General features: G+C 59.4%; 1 protein-coding gene across 1 annotated transcript; it reads right to left on the bottom strand.

Annotated features, from left to right (window-relative positions):
- Nucleotides 1-1,836: 1,836 nt before the first annotated feature.
- On the bottom strand, nucleotides 1,837-17,935 carry LOC111718943 (kinase non-catalytic C-lobe domain-containing protein 1-like). The gene is made up of 10 exons (XM_031949404.1): nucleotides 17,712-17,935; nucleotides 10,463-10,576; nucleotides 9,990-10,137; nucleotides 9,697-9,876; nucleotides 9,246-9,452; nucleotides 8,017-8,099; nucleotides 7,535-7,685; nucleotides 2,578-2,688; nucleotides 2,423-2,482; nucleotides 1,837-1,860 (listed from the first exon to the last, which is right to left on the bottom strand). The coding sequence occupies exons 1-10, from the start codon at nucleotides 17,933-17,935 to the stop codon at nucleotides 1,837-1,839; spliced, it is 1,302 nt and encodes a 433-aa protein (XP_031805264.1).
- Between the last annotated feature and the right edge of the window lie 28 nt (nucleotides 17,936-17,963).

The following is a 17,963-nucleotide window of genomic DNA, read 5'->3' as shown; positions in this document are numbered from 1 at the left end:
AGCGGCCGGCAGAGCCTCCTGGCCCTTGGGAAGCCGGGCAGCTCTTGCTCGTCTGTCTCGGGTGGCCGGGAGAGGCCTGAGCCCTGGGGGTGGCCCGAGGAAGGGGGGCTTTCTGAGCCTCATCCTTTAAGTTCCCTCCTGGGGGGGGGGTGAGTGTCTGTGTGTCTGTCTGTGTAGCAGCACAGGCGCCCCTTTGGCTGTTGCCCCTTGTGGGGGCCGGGTCCTTGGTAGGGCCGCTGTACCCCCGCGTGCCCCACAGACGGGGCCTTTCACTGCCCACAGGGGGCACCTCCTCTTCCAGAAGTGGGCGAGCAGGCGCTCCCTGCCCTATCACTGGGGGTGGGGCGGAAAGTCCCCAGTTTCCCCCCAGAGGGAATCGACAGCCAGGTAAGCCCCAGGAAGACCCCAGCACCCGGTCCCTTGTGGGGAAAGGATGAAGGCCTTTGGCCAAAGCCTCGCCTGGAGCCCGTGTGCCCATGGTGATTGATGGGAGCCCCCCCCCCCCACTCTGGCCAGGACCTCCTGGGACCCTCAGGGGCCTAACTCCCAGGTGGGAATCCCGGCCGGGGCGAGGGGCACAGGAGGCCCGGCCCGGGGGGAGACCAGGGGTGTGTGTGTCTACACCCTGGCAAACCAACCTCTAGCTCCTGTGCCCCAAGGGGGAAGGAGGGGAAGAGGGGGCGGCAGGAGCTTTCCTGGATCCCAACAATTCCCGCTTTGCAGGGCCTGGGACAATAAACACCCCCCCGCCTGGGGCCGGCTTCCCTCGGAGGGCCCAGGGCTGAAAGGAGGGAGGAGGGGTGGGCTGGGGGTCTGGCGGGCCTGGGGGGCAGAAGTGGGGACCCCATTACCCCCACAAGCCCATAGCGAGTGGCCAGAGGATCTTTTGCCCAGAGAGAAGGAAGAACCCAGGGTGAGCCAGGACCAAAAAGTCCATGTGGCTGAGTCGGGACCAAGTCAAGGATACTGGAGTGGTTGGCCATCGCCTTCCCTAGTCCATTTTACAGATGAGGAAACTGAGGCAAGCAGGGAGAGGTGACCCAGGCTCACACAGCTGGCGTCCGGGGCCACACCCTGCCCCCTGCCCACCGCCAGAGGCCTGATAGAGTAACGCCCTTGCCATGCTGGGCAGTGCCCTCCACCCTTTGGCTCTGCTGTAGGTCATTTGCACCCCCCGGTCTGGGTGGGGACAGAGGAAGGGGCAGCTCAGGGGCAGGGGAGACGGCGACCAGGGTCCTTCCTGCCCCCCCAGCCCGATGTCCGCGGGGCCGGCCGAGCCGCGGCTACTGAAACGTGGCCTTCATGCGGCGCAGCGTGTCCTGGATCTTCCGGGAATGCTTTTCCCCAGGGACCTGGTGGAAGTTGGCCCGACTGTCGGCGGCCAGCAGGGAGATGTCGGCCCCGCTGAAGCGGGCGATCCTCTGCCTGAGGTACGACTGCAGCTTGTGGTCTGCCGCAAACGGGTATGGGTTCTCCTGGAAGGCGTGCACCTGGCTCACCACCTTGGCGATGTTCCTTGGGGAAGGGCCATTCCTGGGGCGTACATCCCGCCCTGGGCAGCAGCCACAGACTCCCTCTGCTCCGTCCCAGCCCTCCCCTCCCCCCCAGCCCCATTCTCCCCCCCTTCATCCAACCTGGGTCCCCTCCCCTCCCACCCGACTTTCCCCCCCCATCAGCCGGGCCCCCCCTCCCCCCTTTCCTGAATCCCAACTCCCCCTTTTCCCGGCCGGGCCCCCCTCCATTTTGGGGCTCCTTGGTCATGGTAACCCCGGTCTCCACTGCTGGATTCTAGCCAAGGGTCAAGGAGGGTGGGCTAGTCCGGAACCTAACCTTCCATCAGGCCTTCCTCTTGAGGAACACCTGCAGGAGAAGGGCCTTCTGGGACCCCCGCGGCCAGAGAGGCCCCGGGGACCAGGGCGACCGCTTGCGCCCGTGCCCAGCAGAGGGCAGACACCTTATCAGTGGCGCTTTTGGCCCCTTCCTTCGGTCCTGGCTCTCCTGTCTCGGCCGGGGTCCCAGGCGCTGCTCAGGGGCAGGCGGGGGCAGGGCTACCCCAGCTCCTCTGGGGGGGAGGGGAGAGCGCAGGGCTATTTACCGACACCTTCCCCCACAGCCTTGCCCAGCGGAGCAGCCGGTGCCCGCGGGCGCCCCCTCGCCATTCCCTGGGATAAGCCACAAGTGACGGCCTCCGTCCATCGCCCAGCCCGGGAGGGGCAGCCACGTCGCTCCGGGATGCGCTGGCAGGGGGGCGGTCGGGTTTGGACGCAGGGTGCCCACATTTGGGTCACCCACCGACGCTGTTGGGGCGCCTCCTACTGGCAGCGGCCCCTTGGCCTCCCCCGCCCCCCCAAGGCCGGCCCAGAGAACTGGTGCAGGAGGAGGAGGAGCCCGGGCCGTCCCCATACCTGGGCCGTCCCCATACCTCTACGGCTTTGAGCTCCTCCATGATTTCTGCGATCTTGGCCGGGAGCATTTTCCAGGCCTTTAAGAGACACAGAAAGGAGCCTCGTGAGCTGCGTCCAGCCAGGCAGGAGCCGGCCGGGGGCCCTCCCGCAGCACAAGGCGCTCCTCACGCACCGGCAGCTGCCTCACCAGGAGATGCTCCAGGCCCCCCAGGATCTGCATGGCCGTGGAAAAATTCCTTTGCTCGTAGGAGGCCTTGGCCTGAGCGGAGAGGTTCACCTGCAGCTGGAAAAGCAAAGGGTCTGGGTCACCGGCCAGGGCCCCCAGGCCTGCCGGCATGGAAAGGAGAGCCCAGCCCAGCCCCGGGCACGGAGGGGGGGCCCGGCCCCAGCCCTGGGCACCAGCTGCTTCCCTCTCCCCCCTTCCTCCTCCCTATCCCTCCCTTCCCCTCTCCCAGTCTTCTGGCACGGTTCCTGCACAAGGGGCAGGTAGGGGAGTGGGGGCCCTTTGGGGGCAGCCTCCTGCGGCCTCCTTCCCTCCCGCCGTGGCTGACAGGGCCTGTGGCAGCTCTGGTGACTTCTTCCTCAGTGCTCCCGAGGGCACCCCCATTTTCCGGGTGAGGAGGTGGAGGCTGAGGGCACTAAGCAAGTGCAGCCCTAAGGCCCGGGGGACTGCCAAATTCTGCTCCCAGAGGCGAGGGCAGGTCTCGGCCCTTCTGGTTCCCAGGCCTGTGGCGATCCCAGCAGTCTCTGGCCGGGGGAGGCCGCTGTTCCTCCTCCCCCCCTCCCCCCTCTCCCCCCTTGCTCCCGTTTTCCGGCTCGGTGCCGAAGGGACTCTGGAGCCTTGGATTCAAATTTGCCTTTTCCTTCTTGGCCAAATGGGGAAGTTGTGCTCTAAGACCGCCAGGAGGCGCCGCAGTGGGCGCAGAGCTAAGCAGGAACCTGACCCAGAAGCTCATCTGTGAAATGGGCGGGAGAAGGAAAGGCAAACCCCTCGAGCCAGCGCCCCCACGGGGGTGTCCGGGACTTGGATGTGACCCAAACGCGGGCCCCTCGAAGCGCTGGACCTCAGGCCGGGCTTTTGGACAAGCCCCTGCTGGTCATCTGCCTCTCTCCTCTCTTCTGATCCCGTCCCAGGCCTTCCCGCCCGCGTCTGACCATCGGAAGGGACACAGCGCCCTCTTAAAGGGTCGCATTTATTAACACCTTGTGCCAGGAGCAAAGGCCCCAGCCTCACGCTGGGGGCACAAAGAAACCGATCCCTTGGGGAACTCCCGTCTGGGAAAGGCCCTCGCAACTACTGGGTGCAAACAAGTCAAACGCAGGATAAGCTGGAGAGAATTCCTGGAGTGGGTTGGGAAAAGCGTCCTGAGAAGGGCAGTTGCCCCAAGTTGGGAGGAGGAGCAGCCGGAGGAGAGCCCACGAGAAAGGAGGAGCGCTGGGAGGGCTTTGGGCAGAGTCCCGGATTGGGAGCCACTGCAGGTCCAGTTGGGGAGGATGGGGGTGGCCCCGGTGCCGGCCCGGGCTTTTCGGAAAACCCCTTTCCTGGCCCAAAGGAAGATGGACCGGAGTGGGGACCCTGAGGCAGGCGGCTGGGGAGGGGCAGGGGAGCAGAGAAGGGACTGCCTGCTTCTGATAACCTCCCTGGGGGGGGCGGCAGTTGTTCAGGTCATCAATGACCTTCCAATGACACGGACCGAGCCCGAGTCCCTGCGGCCCCAGGCCAGACGCGCTCTAACCCTCAGGCACCATTGGCTGACTTCAGGCCGGGGTCAGCCCCGCAGTGCTTTATGATCTCGAGAAGTCGCTCCTTCCTTTTGCTCTCACTTTCTTGGATGTTTTCCATGGTATCTTCCAGGAGGGAGAGCCCCCAACAAGCTGCCTGAGGGGAGGGCCCTGCACCCAGTGGGAGGGCCCTGCACCCAGTGGGAGGGCCCTGCACCCAGTAGGAGGGCCCTGCACACAGTGGGAGGGCCCTGCACACAGTAGGAGGGCCCTGCACACAGTAGGAGGGCCCTGCACACAGTGGGAGCTTACTACTTGCTGACACTCAGAAGTTAGTCCTCGCTCGAGGCTCTCTCCGGAGGGCTCCGTGGCCGGAGGCTCAGCGGGCTCCTTCTGGGTGAGGGGCGGTAGCTCGGGGCGGGCCCCGGCCCGTGGCTGGCTTCCGGCGGGGGGGGGGGGGCACGGGGCGGGGGACATGCACTCAGTAAGCACCTGCTGTGTGCTGGGCGCGGCCCTGAGTCTGGAGGAACGTCTCTTCGGTCACGGAAGGGGAGGAAGGGCGGCCATCACTAACAGCCGCGCGGCGGGCGCGCCCGGACCGACACCCGGCCCCGCCCTAGCTTTGTGACCCGGGCAAGCCCCTTCTCTGCCGGCCTCAGTTTCCCCATTTGTAAAATGAGCTCCCAACGCACACGTACAGACCTAAAGCGGCCAAAAGGGCCCCGAAGCGTTCGGCGGGATCGGACGCCTGAACAAAGCGGCCCCTGGGCTCGGGCCCGGGCTGCCCCCCCGCGCCTGCGGCCGCCCCTCGTCCCCTCCCCGGGGCCAGCCCCCCAGCCCCCGCAGAGCGGCCGGCCGCCGACCGGGAGGGGGGAGGGGCTCCCGCCCAGGCGCCGCCCCGCCCGAGGCCGCGGGAACATGCAGCCGGCAGAGCTCTGCTGCCCCCCTCTGGCCAAAATGAGGATGGAACAAGGGAGTCGGCCTTAAAGGGGGGGGCGGGGCGGGGCGGGGCGCGCGCGCAAGCTGAAGCCGCGAGCCTCGGTTTCCCAAACGGCTCCCGGGCCCTCTGGTGTCCTTCCAGGCGGGGCACACAAGGGGGCAGCCGCGCCGGCCGCAGCCCCTCCCTCCCCCAGCGTGGAGGCGGCGCCTCCTTGGAGATGCTCCCCCTCCCCCCAGGCGGGGCGTTAGCGGAGGCTTCCCGCGCAGTCGGGGGCTGGGCCACACCCGAAGCCTTCCTCACTGGCTCAACCGCCTCCGTCCCTCTGCTGACCCCCGGCCTCCGAGGGCCGGCAGACGCCCCCCAGTGCCCAAAGAGAACCCTCCTCCGCCCTCCTCCCGCATGTCGCCGTTCCTGCAGAGGGCGCGCGCGGACACGCCCCCGGCGCAGCATTCCCCCCCCGGACACGCCCCCGGCGCAGCATCTCCCCCCCGCACACGCCCCCGGCGCAGCATTCCCCCCCGGACACGCCCCCTTCCCCTGGGCCAGACTTAGCCCCTCACAGCTGGACTAGGGCAGTAGCTGGGGTGGGGGGGGTCTGCCTGCCTCAGGCTCCCCCCAATTCCAGCCTATCCTCCCCTCTGCCGCCAAAGCTGAGCCCGGCACCCCACCAACTCCAGGGGCTCCCCACGGCCTCCAGGCGCTGCACAAAGTCCTCCCCCTCCGGCCCCTGGCTCCCAGCGCCACCTTCCCAGGCTTCCTACCCTTCCCTGCCCGGAGGGGCGCCTTCCTCAGCCTGCTGCCCCCACCCCCTCCAACCTTTCCTATGGCTTGCCGGACAGCTTGTCCGGACTGAGCCGTTGGCTCGCTGTCCCCCATCAGAGGGTTAGCCCGGGGGTGGTGGGGGGGTTTGGGTTCCGTCCGTCTCTCGTGACCCAGTTGGGGTTTTCTTGGCAGAGAATGGAGTCATTTCCTTCTCCAGCACGTGAGGAAGCTGAGGCAGACAGGGTGGGTGACCTGCCCAGGGTCTCACGGCTAATCAGTGTCGCGCATTCAGGGTTAGCCAGCCCCGCTCCTCTGATCGCCCCCCGGCCCGAGGCCGGGAGTCCCCGGTGTGTGCTCTCAGAGTGGCCAGCACCGGCCCGCCCCCGACACCTGGGATGTCTGAGCCCTGACTGCCTGGGAGGGGATGAAGGTCCCCGGCCGTGGCCCTCGGGTCAGACCCACAGGCTCCCTGGCGCCCTCGGCTCGCGGGGGCTGCCCTGGGCCGCCCAGCCCGTCCCCAGGCCAAGCTGCGGTGCCGGCCGGAGGCCGCTTCTGGGCCCCGCTGCCGGGGGCTCCACCTCTCGGGGCCCCTGGGAAACCGCTGGTCCGAGCAGGGGCGACCTCAGGGGCCGCCCAGGCGCCTCCTCTGACGGAGCCTCCTCTTACGGCGCCTCCTCTGACAGCACCTCCTCTGACGGCGCCTCCTCCGACAGAGCCTCCTCTTACGGCGCCTCCTCTGACAGAGCCTCCTCTGACGGCACCTCCTCTTACGGCGCCTCCTCTGACAGTGCCTCCTCTGACGGAGCCTCCTCTGACAGCGCCTCCTCTTACGGCGCCTCCTCTGACGGCACCTCCTCTGACAGGGCCTCCTCTGACAGCGCCTCCTCCGACAGAGCCTCCTCTGACAATGCCTCCTCTGACAATGCCTCCTCTGACAGCACCTCCTCTGACAGCACCTCCTCTGACGGCGCCTCCTCTTACGGCGCCTCCTCTTACGGCGCCTCCTCTGACAGCGCCTCCTCTGACGGCGCCTCCTCTGACGGCGCCTCCTCTGACAGAGCCTCCTCTGACGGCACCTCCTCTTACGGCGCCTCCTCTGACAGTGCCTCCTCTGACGGAGCCTCCTCTGACAGCGCCTCCTCTTACGGCGCCTCCTCTGACGGCACCTCCTCTGACAGCGCCTCCTCCGACAGAGCCTCCTCTGACAATGCCTCCTCTGACAATGCCTCCTCTGACAGCGCCTCCTCCAACGGCGCCTCCTCTGACAGCGCCTCCTCTGACAGCGCCTCCTCTGACAGCGCCTCCTCTGACAGCGCCTCCCCGTTTTCTTGCCTTAGTTAAGGCTAAGCCCGACACTGAAGTGAGCGAGAACTCCAGAGCCCCCACCCCGGACTGGGAAGTGTCTGTAGTGACTGCACGGCCCCTTCCTCCGCCTGCCCCTTCCACTCCGTGTCCCCCCTCTCTCCCTCCCCCCACTTATCTTTCCACCCTTTATCTACTGGACGCCAGAAAACTGGGAAAGCCGAGGCTCGGACGCTGAGCAACAGCGAGCACGGGAAGGACTCCGGGCTCGTCAGACTCGGAACGGCCGGGTGCCCCGGGCTACAGGGCCTCAGCTTCTCCATCTGCAGAATGGGCGGAGGGAGGACGGAACGGGAAGCGCTGCCCGCGGTCCTGGCTAGCGGGGGGCTGGGGAGCGGCCAACCTTGGACGTGTGACTCGTCACGATCTCGGCGGCGACCCAGGTGCTGATGTTGTCGGCGTTCCTCAGGAGCTGCAGCAGGTACTTGTCCTGGACGTAACTGGGCAGGAACAGGCTGCCGGCCTTGGAGGACAGGGACTCTGAGGAGGCGCATCTGTGCGGGAAGCGTGGGGCCGTGAGAGGGGCGGGGCCTGGCCCCGCCCCCCGAAGCTCCGCCCCAGGCCCCGCCCTCCAGAGGCCCCGCCCCCGCCTCCCCGAGGCCGCACATTCAGGGTTCCTTCAGGACCCTTCAGGAGTGGGAGGGAGACCAGGGCCCAGGGCCATGCGGGCCGGGCCGAGGCGGTGCCAGGGAGCCGGCATCAGGGAGCCGCCCTGGCGGGGGCGGGAGCTTGCCGCCTGCCCCGTTCCCTCCCGGGCAGCCCCAGGCCCAGGCTGGCGGGGAGTCTCCGGCCCCCCTTCGGGCCCGGCCGCGGGCGCGCACTCACTTGGGCATGGCCGTGCTTTTGTCCAGGACACCGAGGGCTCTCGAGTTCAGGAAGTGGACTGGATGGCACTTCTGGAACATCTCCTTGTGGGGAAAAGGACCCCGGTCAGCGCCGGTGCCCCCTCCGCCTGTTCTCCTAAGGCGGCCTGCCCGGCGCTCTCCAAGGTACCGGGGCCGGTCCCCCAGCGTCCTCCTGCTCAGCGGCCAGGGGCTTGTGCCCCAGGTTCCCGCGGGCCGGAGGGGGTGCTCCCGGATGGGAGAGGTGCCCGGGTGGAGGGGGTGCCCTGGGGCTGGGGAGGCGCCGGGGGTGGAGGAGGCTCCCAGGGAGGGGGAATGGAGGCCCCGGTGGAGGGGGGGGAGTGCCCGGGTGGGAGGGGGCCCAGGGTGGTGTGGTGTGTGGGGGGAAGGCCCCTGATGGGAGGGAGGCCCGATGCGAGGGAGGCCCTGGGCGGGTGCCCGGGCAGGGGTACTCCCAGGGCTGGGGTGCGGCCGGAGTGCTCCCAGGTGGAGGAGGCTCCCGGGCAGGGGTCTCCTGGTGGAGGGTGCCCAGGGTGGGAAGCCAGACATGGAAGGGCCTCTGGGAGACTGGGCACGTCTCCCAGACACTGATGCCAGGAGGGGCTGGAGGATCCTGGGGCTGGGGCCCAGGAGGAGAGGGTCAGCCCGAGGCCCAGGGGGCGCCCCCTGCTAACGCCATCTTCTGCCTGGCCTCCAGCAGCGTCCCTGGGGGCAGGAGTGCCCTGTTCTCCCTGAGCTAGCTCCCCCTGGCTTGGGGAACCCCACCCAGTCCTGGGGCCAGGGGGCCGCTTCTCCAGCCTGAGCCCTCTGCCTTCCACTTGGGCGCCCTCTAGTGGCAGAAAAGAAAAGGAGACAGGGAAAACCGTGGGGGAGGTAACGGGCCTTCCTCACTGGGGATGCAGAGGCGGCCGGTGGGAGCCACGGCCTTCAGGCCACAGCTTGTCCCCCCCCGGGGGTCAGTGCCCTCGTTTGGAGCCTTGCCAAGCTCCCCAGTGGCCGCAGCGCTGCGGGAGGACTCCATCTCGGCAAGGAGGCCGGGCCTTTGTGGCCCTCACACTGACTGGCAGCTCCACGGGCCGGGCCCGTCCTGGGGGGGCGCGGGGACTCCCGAGGGCAGTGCAGGGCAGCGGGGGCAGTGGCTGCCCCCGGGCCCCGTGTCCGCCCCCCCGGGCCCCATGTCTCTCCCCGGCCTCCCTTTCCTGAGGTCCTTACCTGCTGCATCAGGGTCAGCTGGCTGAAGAGCTGGTGGGTGCTGTACTCGGTGAGGAAGTAGGGCCCCTTCTCGCTGCCCTTGCCATAGGCCCCGCAGAACTCCTCCAGGAAGCAGGGCTTGGGGAGGGCCGAGGCGATGGTGTACGGCCGCTCTTTGTGGTGGGGCAGGATGAAGCCGTTGCCCCGCGGGAGCCTCCAGTTAAAACCCTGCCAAGACAGTGGCACTGGGGGTTCCCTCCAGCCCGGCCCTGCCAAGGAGGGCGGGGAGCTCCGGATCGGGCGCTTGTCCCCGAGGAGGGCGGGGAGCTCCGGATCGGGCGCTCTTAGGAATCCGAAGGCCCGCCTGCCCAACCCTCTGCTCAGCCCACAGAGGCTGCCCTGGCGCTGCCCAGCCCACAGGTCCATGGTGCCCGTGCCGGCAGTTGGGCATGTCTGGGGAGAGAGAACGTACCTTCCGAGAGAGGTTCTCCTCCGAGAGCTTCTTGCAGAGCGCGTTCAGGGACCACGTGTCCTCGTCGGCCTCCTTCTCGTCCTCCAGGTCCCCGAGGCGGGAGGGGCCCTCACACTTGCCGTCTGTGGCCACTTCAAGAAAGGAGCGCAGATGCTCCCCGTAGCCATCCCGGGGAGTGACCTGGCCAGGGCCCAGCGCGCGGTCAGGGGGAGCCGCCCCAGCCCGAGCCGGCCCTTCCCCGGCCCCCCAATCTGCTCGCTGCTGGCTCTGGGGCTGCGTAGCTGAGGCGTTACCTTGGAAGAGATGAACTCTTCCAGCTTTTCCAGGAGCCCAGAGTTCCTGGTAAAGTCAATGGTATAGCAGTCTTCAATCCAGGCCTGGAGGATGCAGAAGCTGCGGTTATAGATTTTGGTGAAGGTGGAGGTGGGGTCGTGGTTGGCTCTGCAGACAGAAGGGAGAGGGAGGGCGGGGTTACCTGCGCGGAGCCGCCTTGGGTCTTGGGCTGCACGGGGCCGGGGCCTGTGTCGGGGGGCCCCTCATCCAGAGGCCTCCCCAGCCACCGGGGCCCCGGATCTGGGCCAGACGGGCACGGGGACGCAAGGCCGGAAGGAAGGAAGGTCTCCGGCCCAGCTCCGGTCATTGCTCCAGGTCTGGGCCACAAGGCGGGGACTGGCAGCCCAGGGTCTGAGGGCGTGCCGTGGGCCCACCCGGCTCCGGGGGCCAAGGCCGTCTCTCCTGGCCACCCCAGCAGGGGCTCCCGACTTACCGGGACAAAGTGCTGTCGATTCTGTCCAGGAGGAACTGCAGGAAGTCTTCTGGGGTGCAAAAGTACCGGAAGGTGTAGAGGAACTGCTGGACGTAACCTTCCAGGAAAGCGTCACTGCAAGAGCAGAGGGAGGCCCGTGACGCTCCGGGACGCACCAGGGCCTTGCTCTTGGGCGCCATGGGCATGGCTCAGCTAAAGAGCCAGCCTCGGGGGGGAGGGGTCAGCAGGCATACAGGAGCAGGATGGCGACACAGGGACAGCCAGACACACACCCAGGGACAGAGACACACTCAGGGACAGACACATGGCCGGGGCAGAGAAACAGACACAGAGACATATACAAGAACACACAGGGATGTAGCCAGGGACAGACAGACATTGCCTTTATTTAATAAGCCTCGGGGTCCCCTTTACGCTATTCTCCTCCTTTGGAGATCCTGACTCGGTCATTTAGCTTACTCCCTGGCCCTCCGGACTTCGGGTCGACGGCAGCCCTAGTATCAGATTTTATCTTGGGTTTCCAGAGACACAGACCATCCCCAAGCCCCTGGGACTGGGGCTGAGCTCAGGCTCCACTGAGTGCCGGCCACTCAGCTTGTCCAGTTCTCTCGGCTGTACCATTACCACTCCCAGCTCGCCATCTTTCCCCTAAGAAAGGCATTGTTCACCACAAATCCTGCCTCCCACCTCCACTGAGCCCTCTCCGCTGCTAGGCCCTCTTCTGCCCTCATGGGCTCCCCCTCCCACCCACCCCAGGAGCCCTTCTCAGGCTTCCAACCCTCCTCAAGACCTTTATGACATCCCCTCCCCAGCCCCTCACATCTGAGAACTTGGGGTCATGTTTCCCTGAAAAAAGGCGACCATCGGTGGCAAGCTCCTGCTTTTCCCCGTGCCCTTTGGCCCTTGTTTCTCCTCTACCCTGTCTCCCCTGAAGAGGGGCCTCCTCTGTGTGTCCGTGACCTCAAGGTGCCCCAGCTGCCCCAGCAGGACACCTCCTCTGGGACCCCTGTCCTCACCATCCCCCCACCTCTTACCTGCTTCTCTGTTTCCCCGTTCTCAAGACAGAACAGAACCAAGCCCTTCTCCATGAGCCACATCCTTCTCGCCCCCTTTTTTGTCATTCCTTCTTTCCTCTGACTCCACTGTGGTCTGGCTTCCGACTCCTCACTGCCCATAACTCCTGATCCCCAACTCTCTTCTTCCCTGCCTCTGACTTTCTCGTCACAGGGTTTTTACTCTGCGTCTCTGACTCTGCCTCTCCTTCTGTCTCTCTGCCTCTTAAGTCTCTTTCCTGTCTCCACCTTTGTCTCTGCCTCTGCCCCTCCCAGGCTCTCCTCTGACCTCCCTGACCACCCCTTCTCCTTCTTCTTTTACTGGATCTTTCCTGAGGTTATGCCCATTGACTGTACGTCCCCTAAGGCTCCAAGCCATTTTCTTGGTTCCACTGCTCTTTTACTTTTGCTGCTCTTTTACTCGGAGATTTTCTCAGCCTCTCTGACTCACTCAGCTGTTGTTACTGTGCTGATGATTCTCAAATCTACTTATAGCCAGTCTTAAGATTTGCAAAATCTCCTCACAGGAGAGGCAGAGCCAAGATGGAGGAGTAAAGGCAGGGACCCACCTGAGCTTTCCCCCAAAGCACCTTGAAATAATGATTCTAAACCAAATGATGAAGTGAAACAATTTTCCAGCCCAGGACGACTTAGGTCAGCAGCAGAGGTCTATTGCTCACCGGGGTGAGAGAGCAGCCCGGCCCCGGCCTTGCCAGCTCAGGTCCAGCCTCAGCAGGCTTTGGGGTGACCGAATAGTGGCAACAGCGGCAGTTTTCAGACCTCTAAGTCTACAGACAGGAAGGGGACCAGATAATGGGTCAGAAGGAGGTTACAGGCCTCCCTTTGCTGGCAGGGGGAGGATTTTGTTGCCTTGTTTATACTTTGATCTGGGTCCTAGTGCCAGGAAGACCATTAGTACAACAAAGCCTCTCTGAAGAGCAGGGAAGACAGTGTGAAAGACTTCACTGAAAAACAGCTGACCTGGGAAATAGATCCAGGAGATATAATTTAAAAATTATTTGGCTTATCTGAAGGCCAAGGTCAAAAAAGAGCCTAGACATGATCCTTCAAGAAATTATCAAGGAAAACTGCCCTGATATTCTAGGACCAGGAGGTAAAATAGAAATTGAAAGACTCCGCTGATCACCTCTTGAAAGAGATTGCAAAATGAAAATATTATAGTCAAATCTCAGAGCTCTCATGTCAAGGAGAAAATATTGCAAGCAGCCAAAAACAATTCAAATATCATGGAACCACAGTTAGGACAACACAAGATTTAATACCTTCTCATTTAAAAGATTGGAGAGCCTGGAACATGATATTTCACAGTGCAAAGAACAAGAATTACAATCAAGAATCACCTACTCAGCAAATTATACAAAGTATAATTGTTTTTTGGGGAGGGGGAATATGTACATTGAATGAAATAGAGGACCCCAAGCATTCCTGAAGGAGAGAAGGGAGCTGAATAGAAAATTTGATTTTCAAACACAAAAGAAGCATAAAAAGTAAACAAGAAAGAGAAAACACAAAGGATTCAATAAGGTTAAAGTGTTTATATTCCTATATGGGAAAATGCTATTTACACCTCCTAAAATTTTTCTCATTATTAGGGCAATTAGAAAGATTAAACACAACCCAGAATCACCTATTCAGCAAATTATACAAAGTATAATTGTTTCTTGGGAGGGAGAATATGTGCATTGAATGAAATAGAGGACTTCCAAGCATTCCTGAGGAAGAGACCAGAGCTGGATAGAAAATTTGACTTTCAAAGACAAGATGCAAAAGAAGCATAAAATGTAAACAAGAAAGAGAAAACACAAAGGATTCAATAAGGTTAAAGTGTTTATATTCCTATGTGGGAAAATGCTATTTACAACTCCTAAAAACTTTCTCACCATTAGGGCAATTAGGAGTAAACACAGAAAGTAGAGGTGTGAGTTGAATGGGAGGACATTATTTAAAAAAATAAAATTAAGGAATGAGAAAATAGAATACACTGGGAGAAGGAGAAAGTGAGAGAGAGTGGAATAAATTATCTGACATAAAAGAAGTCTGAATCAGATTTTACAGTGAAGGGGAAAATGGGCAAAGTGGAGAGCGAAGCACATGAACTTTACATTCATTGGAATTGGCTCAAAGAGGGAATAATATATACACATGGTTGTAGAAATCTATCTTACCCTACAGTAAAGTAGGAAAGGAAAGGAATAAGAATACAAGGGAAGGCAATTTTGGGGAGATAAATCAGAAGCAAAACACTTGAAAATAGGATAAAAGGAGAGAGAGTAGGATATAAACAGTGGTAAAATAGGATAAAGGGAAATACATAGTTGATAACGATTAGTTGAAAAAAAATTTTACAGTGAGTTTCTGTGATAAAGATTTCATTTCTCAAACATAAAAAATTAATCAAATTTATAGAAATAAGCCATTTCTCAATTGATAAATGGTCAAAGGATACGGACAGGAACTTTTCAGATATAGTAATCAAAGCTCTCTCTACTAATAAAAATGTTCTAAATAACTACTGATGAGAGAATGAAAAGTAAAACAACTCTGAATTCCTATTTCACACCTGTCAGATTGGCTAATATGACAGAAAAGGAAAATGACACGGAGGAGACATAGGACAATTAAAACACTGATGTATTATTGGTGAAATTGTATACTGACTGGAGAGCAATTTGGAACTATGCCCAAAGGGTTATAAAGCCATGCCTAAAACTATTGACCAAGCAATGTCACTGTTAGGTGTGTATCCAAGAAAGATAAAAAAAAAATGGAAAAGGATCTTTGTGTACAAAAATGTTTATAGTAACTTTTTTTTAGTGGTGGGAAAGAATTAGAAATCAAGAGGATGTCCGTCATTTGGGGAATGGCAGAACAAATTGTTCTATGTGATTTTGATGGAATATGATTGTGCTTTAAGAAATGATGAACATGGGACAGCTAAGTGGCGCATTGGATAGAGCACCAGCCCTGAAATCAGCAAGACCTGAGTTCAAATGTGGCCTCAGACACTTAACAATTCCTAGCTGTGTGACCCTGGGCAAGTCACTTAATCCCAATTGCCTCAGCAAAAAATAAAATAAAATAAAGATGAGAAGGATGCTCTCAGAAAAAACCAAGACAGACTTCTGTAAACTGAAGCAAAGTGAAATGAGCAGAACCAGAGCATGTTGTGCACAGTAATGGAAACTGTGCAATGATCCACTTTTAGCTATTCTCATCAATATAATGAGCCAACACAATTTTGTAGGTGCTGTCCATCTCCAGAGAAAGAACTGGTAGAGAATGCAGAGCGAAAATCCTTCTTGCTTTGTCTTTGGTCTTTGCTTTCTTTCACAGAATGACTTAAAGGGAAATATATTTTGAATGACCTACGCATCTATAACTTATGTCAAATTGCTTTCTGAGAAAGAGAATTTGGAGCTCAAAATTGGGGGGAAAAAAAGGTTAAAATTGTTTTTACATGTAATGGGCCAAAGTGAAATATTGTCAGATTAAAAATGTTTTGACAAATACCTGATTTTATCCTTATGACAGCCATTGGATGTGGGTATTATATCCATTTTTGAGATAAGGAAACTGAGGCAGGGAGCTTTAAAAAAATCCATAACTAGGCAGTAAGCATCAGCAGGATTTGAACTGAAGTCTTCAAGCTGAGCCTTGCTGTGACGCTGGGGAGAGGCAGCTGGTTCTATATGGCTTGGATCGGGCATGGCCATTGATGTAACTTCCAACTCGAAGGGTCTGTTTGTCTATGTGCAGGCTGGGAGGCTCAGAGGGACCAAAGCCTGTTCCTTCGCCATCTACAACCAGTGCGGACTCACATTGCAGAAAGGGTCCAGCACTTGGGGTGCTGTTACCCCGGGGGCAGGTGCTGAATTCTGGCTTGGAAGTCCCATTTGTTGGTTTGTGACCAGGGGTCAGCTCCTATCCACGTGAGTCCCCTAAGGCTCTGGACCTTCTCCTTCTCCCTCCCCAGACTCAAGACCTCCTATGCCTTTGCTTATCCTTTCCATGACTGCCCTCGCTACGGCAGCTCATTGAACAAACTCCTGGGCCTCTTATTGTGAACACATTTTCCCTAAAGAATAGAAGGTCCCTGAGGAGGACAAGTTTTTATTTCTGTGATTCTCTCCCCTGCCTGGCTCTTAATAAGAGCTCACAAATTAGTCGGTTGACCATTGAAGACCACAATGAACAAGTCCCCATTTCTAGCCCTCATCTTTCCACAAAACTCATCTTTTCTTTGCCTCCCCTTATCAGATTGGTCCCTTTCTGTAGCCTCTCTATTTCTATCCAGAAGCCCATCATCCATCTGCCATTCGCCATCTGCCACCTGCCACCATCATCCACCATCTGCAGGCTCCCAGTCCTCCCAATCACATCTTTCATCATCTCTTATGTTGACCTCCCATTATCTCATCATTTGCTGGGGACCCTTCAGTCTATCCCCACATATTTTGTATCTGAGCCCTTCTCTTTCTACCTTAGTTCAGGCTCTTACCTTGAAGCTGGATGACTTTTATTAAGAAAAAAAAAATTAAGGGGCAGCTGGGTAGTGCAGTGGATAGAGCACCAGCCCTGAAATCAGGAGGACCCGAGTTCAAATCTGGCCTTAGACACTTAACACTTCCTGGCTGGGTGACCCTGGGCAAGTCACTTAACCCCAACAGCCTCAGGAAAAAAAATTAGAATTGCCATTTTTATTATGTTAGCTCGACTTATCCATGAGCAATCAGTATTTTCCCAGTTGTTTAGATCAGACTTTATCTGTGTGAGAAGAGTTTTGTGACCATGTAGTTCCCGGGTTTGTCTTGGCAGGTGGGCGCCCAAGTATTTTGGCTACAGTTATTTTAGATGGAATTTCTCCTCGCCTCTTGCTGCGGGCTTTGGCAGGAATAGAGAACCGCTGCTGCTTTGTGGGGCTTTATTTCATGTCTGGAACGTTGCTAAAGCCGAGAACTGCTTCCAGTGGATTTTTGGAAGATTGTCTCAGAGCACAGCATCCTGTCATCTGCACTGAGCTGTCGTTCGATCTCCTCACCCTCAATTTCTCACGGCCTTAATTTCTTTTTTTCATCGCGGACACTCCCAGGGCGATGATGAGTGACGCCGGGGCAACGGGCCTCCTGGTTTCACTTTTGGCCGGAGGGCCCTTGAACATTTTAAACTGTTGTTCCCAAATACAGAGAACAGGAGGCTAGCACGGGACCCTGGTCTCTACACTCTTCAGCTGCGTCTCCCTCTTGAAAACAACCGGCCAGTTTCCAAGCTATCCTGCTCTTCTGGGTCTCCCTGACCTGAGACACTGCGGTCTCCCCGATTCCGGTCTCTTTCCTCTCCACTGTCCTCCTGCAGACATGGGTCTCCTCCACTTGTGGCTCCTCCTCCCCCAGCTCCAGGCTCCTCTCTAGGCTCCTCCCAGAACGTGCTCCCCATGGGAGCCACTCTGTCCTCTCCCCCCCCAAATTCTGCATTTCCCTCTGAGCAGAGTGTGGACGCTGGGGCCTCCTCTGGATCAGTGTCCCACGCCACCCACCAGATCAGTGTCCTTTGCCGCCCACCGGATCAGTGGCCCTTGCCGCCCACCAGATCGGTGACCCACACTGCCCACCAAGTCACACCCTACTTTGGCGGCGTTTCTAGTACGCCTTTCGCATTTTGGGGTCTGAGCCTGGAAGGACCTCAGAGGATGCTTGGTCCCAGGCCTCTTTTTTGCAGATGAGAAAAGTGGTTTTCCCTCAGGAGAACATAAGCCCTGGGGAGCAGGGAGGCAGGGCTGGGCTTGCAAGGATCTCCCCTTTCTGTACACTTTAATAACGTTTTACACTCACGATCACATGGCATTCTCCCAGCACTCACCCCGTCTTACACATGTGGAAACTGAGGCTGATGGTGGTGGAGGGAACTGATGGGAGGTGAGAGACTTGGACTGGGGGGGATCTCATCAGTAAATTTACCCCCCCAAATTAGGAAGAAGGGGGCCTTCCACCATAAAGGGTAACTGGGCAGGGATGAGGACCCTGCAGGGAGTGTCCTGAGAACAAGTGGGGGTCCGACCCCAGCCGGCCGTTCCTCCGGGATGAGAACCTCGTGGGCGGAATCTCCCTGAAGTTCAGAGGCGCTCCTGCTGGTTGACCCGGGGCAGCCTCCCGCCCTGTCTGACCCTGGACCCCGAGTACCTGGAGTAGAGATAGGCCATGAGCCCCAGCGGCGTCCCGGCCTGGAGGATCCGAGACCTCTTCTGCTTGTTGTTGCCCTGGTGTTTGTTCACGTTGTAGAAGATGAGCGAGGAGGACTCGTCCAGGGGGCTGAAGTCCAGGGTGTCGCCCCCGGCCGCCGAGATGTTCACGATGACCGGCAAGGCCCAGGGCTGCAGGCCCCACTGCTTCGAAGTTGCCTGCATAGTGGCGTTGGGGCTGAGACCCCCCGGC

This window comes from Sarcophilus harrisii, chromosome 2 (genome assembly GCF_902635505.1).
Source record: "Sarcophilus harrisii chromosome 2, mSarHar1.11, whole genome shotgun sequence".
In the NCBI taxonomy this organism is placed as follows: domain Eukaryota; kingdom Metazoa; phylum Chordata; class Mammalia; order Dasyuromorphia; family Dasyuridae; genus Sarcophilus; species Sarcophilus harrisii.
The sequence above is the reverse complement of the archived record's forward strand: the minus strand, read 5'-3'. Positions and strand labels throughout refer to the sequence as shown.

Coding starts and splice junctions, on each gene's coding strand:
- LOC111718943 (XM_031949404.1), bottom strand. CDS start 17,935: ATGCAGGCAACTTCGAAGCAGTGGGGCCTGCAGCCCTGGGCCTTGCCG. Junction 9,453..9,696: donor AGGAGAACCTCTCTCGGAAG/GTACGTTCTCTC, acceptor CTGTCTTGGCAG/GGTTTTAACTGGAGGCTCCC. Junction 1,861..2,422: donor AGGAGCTCAAAGCCGTAGAG/GTATGGGGACGG, acceptor CTTCTCCTGCAG/GTGTTCCTCAAGAGGAAGGC.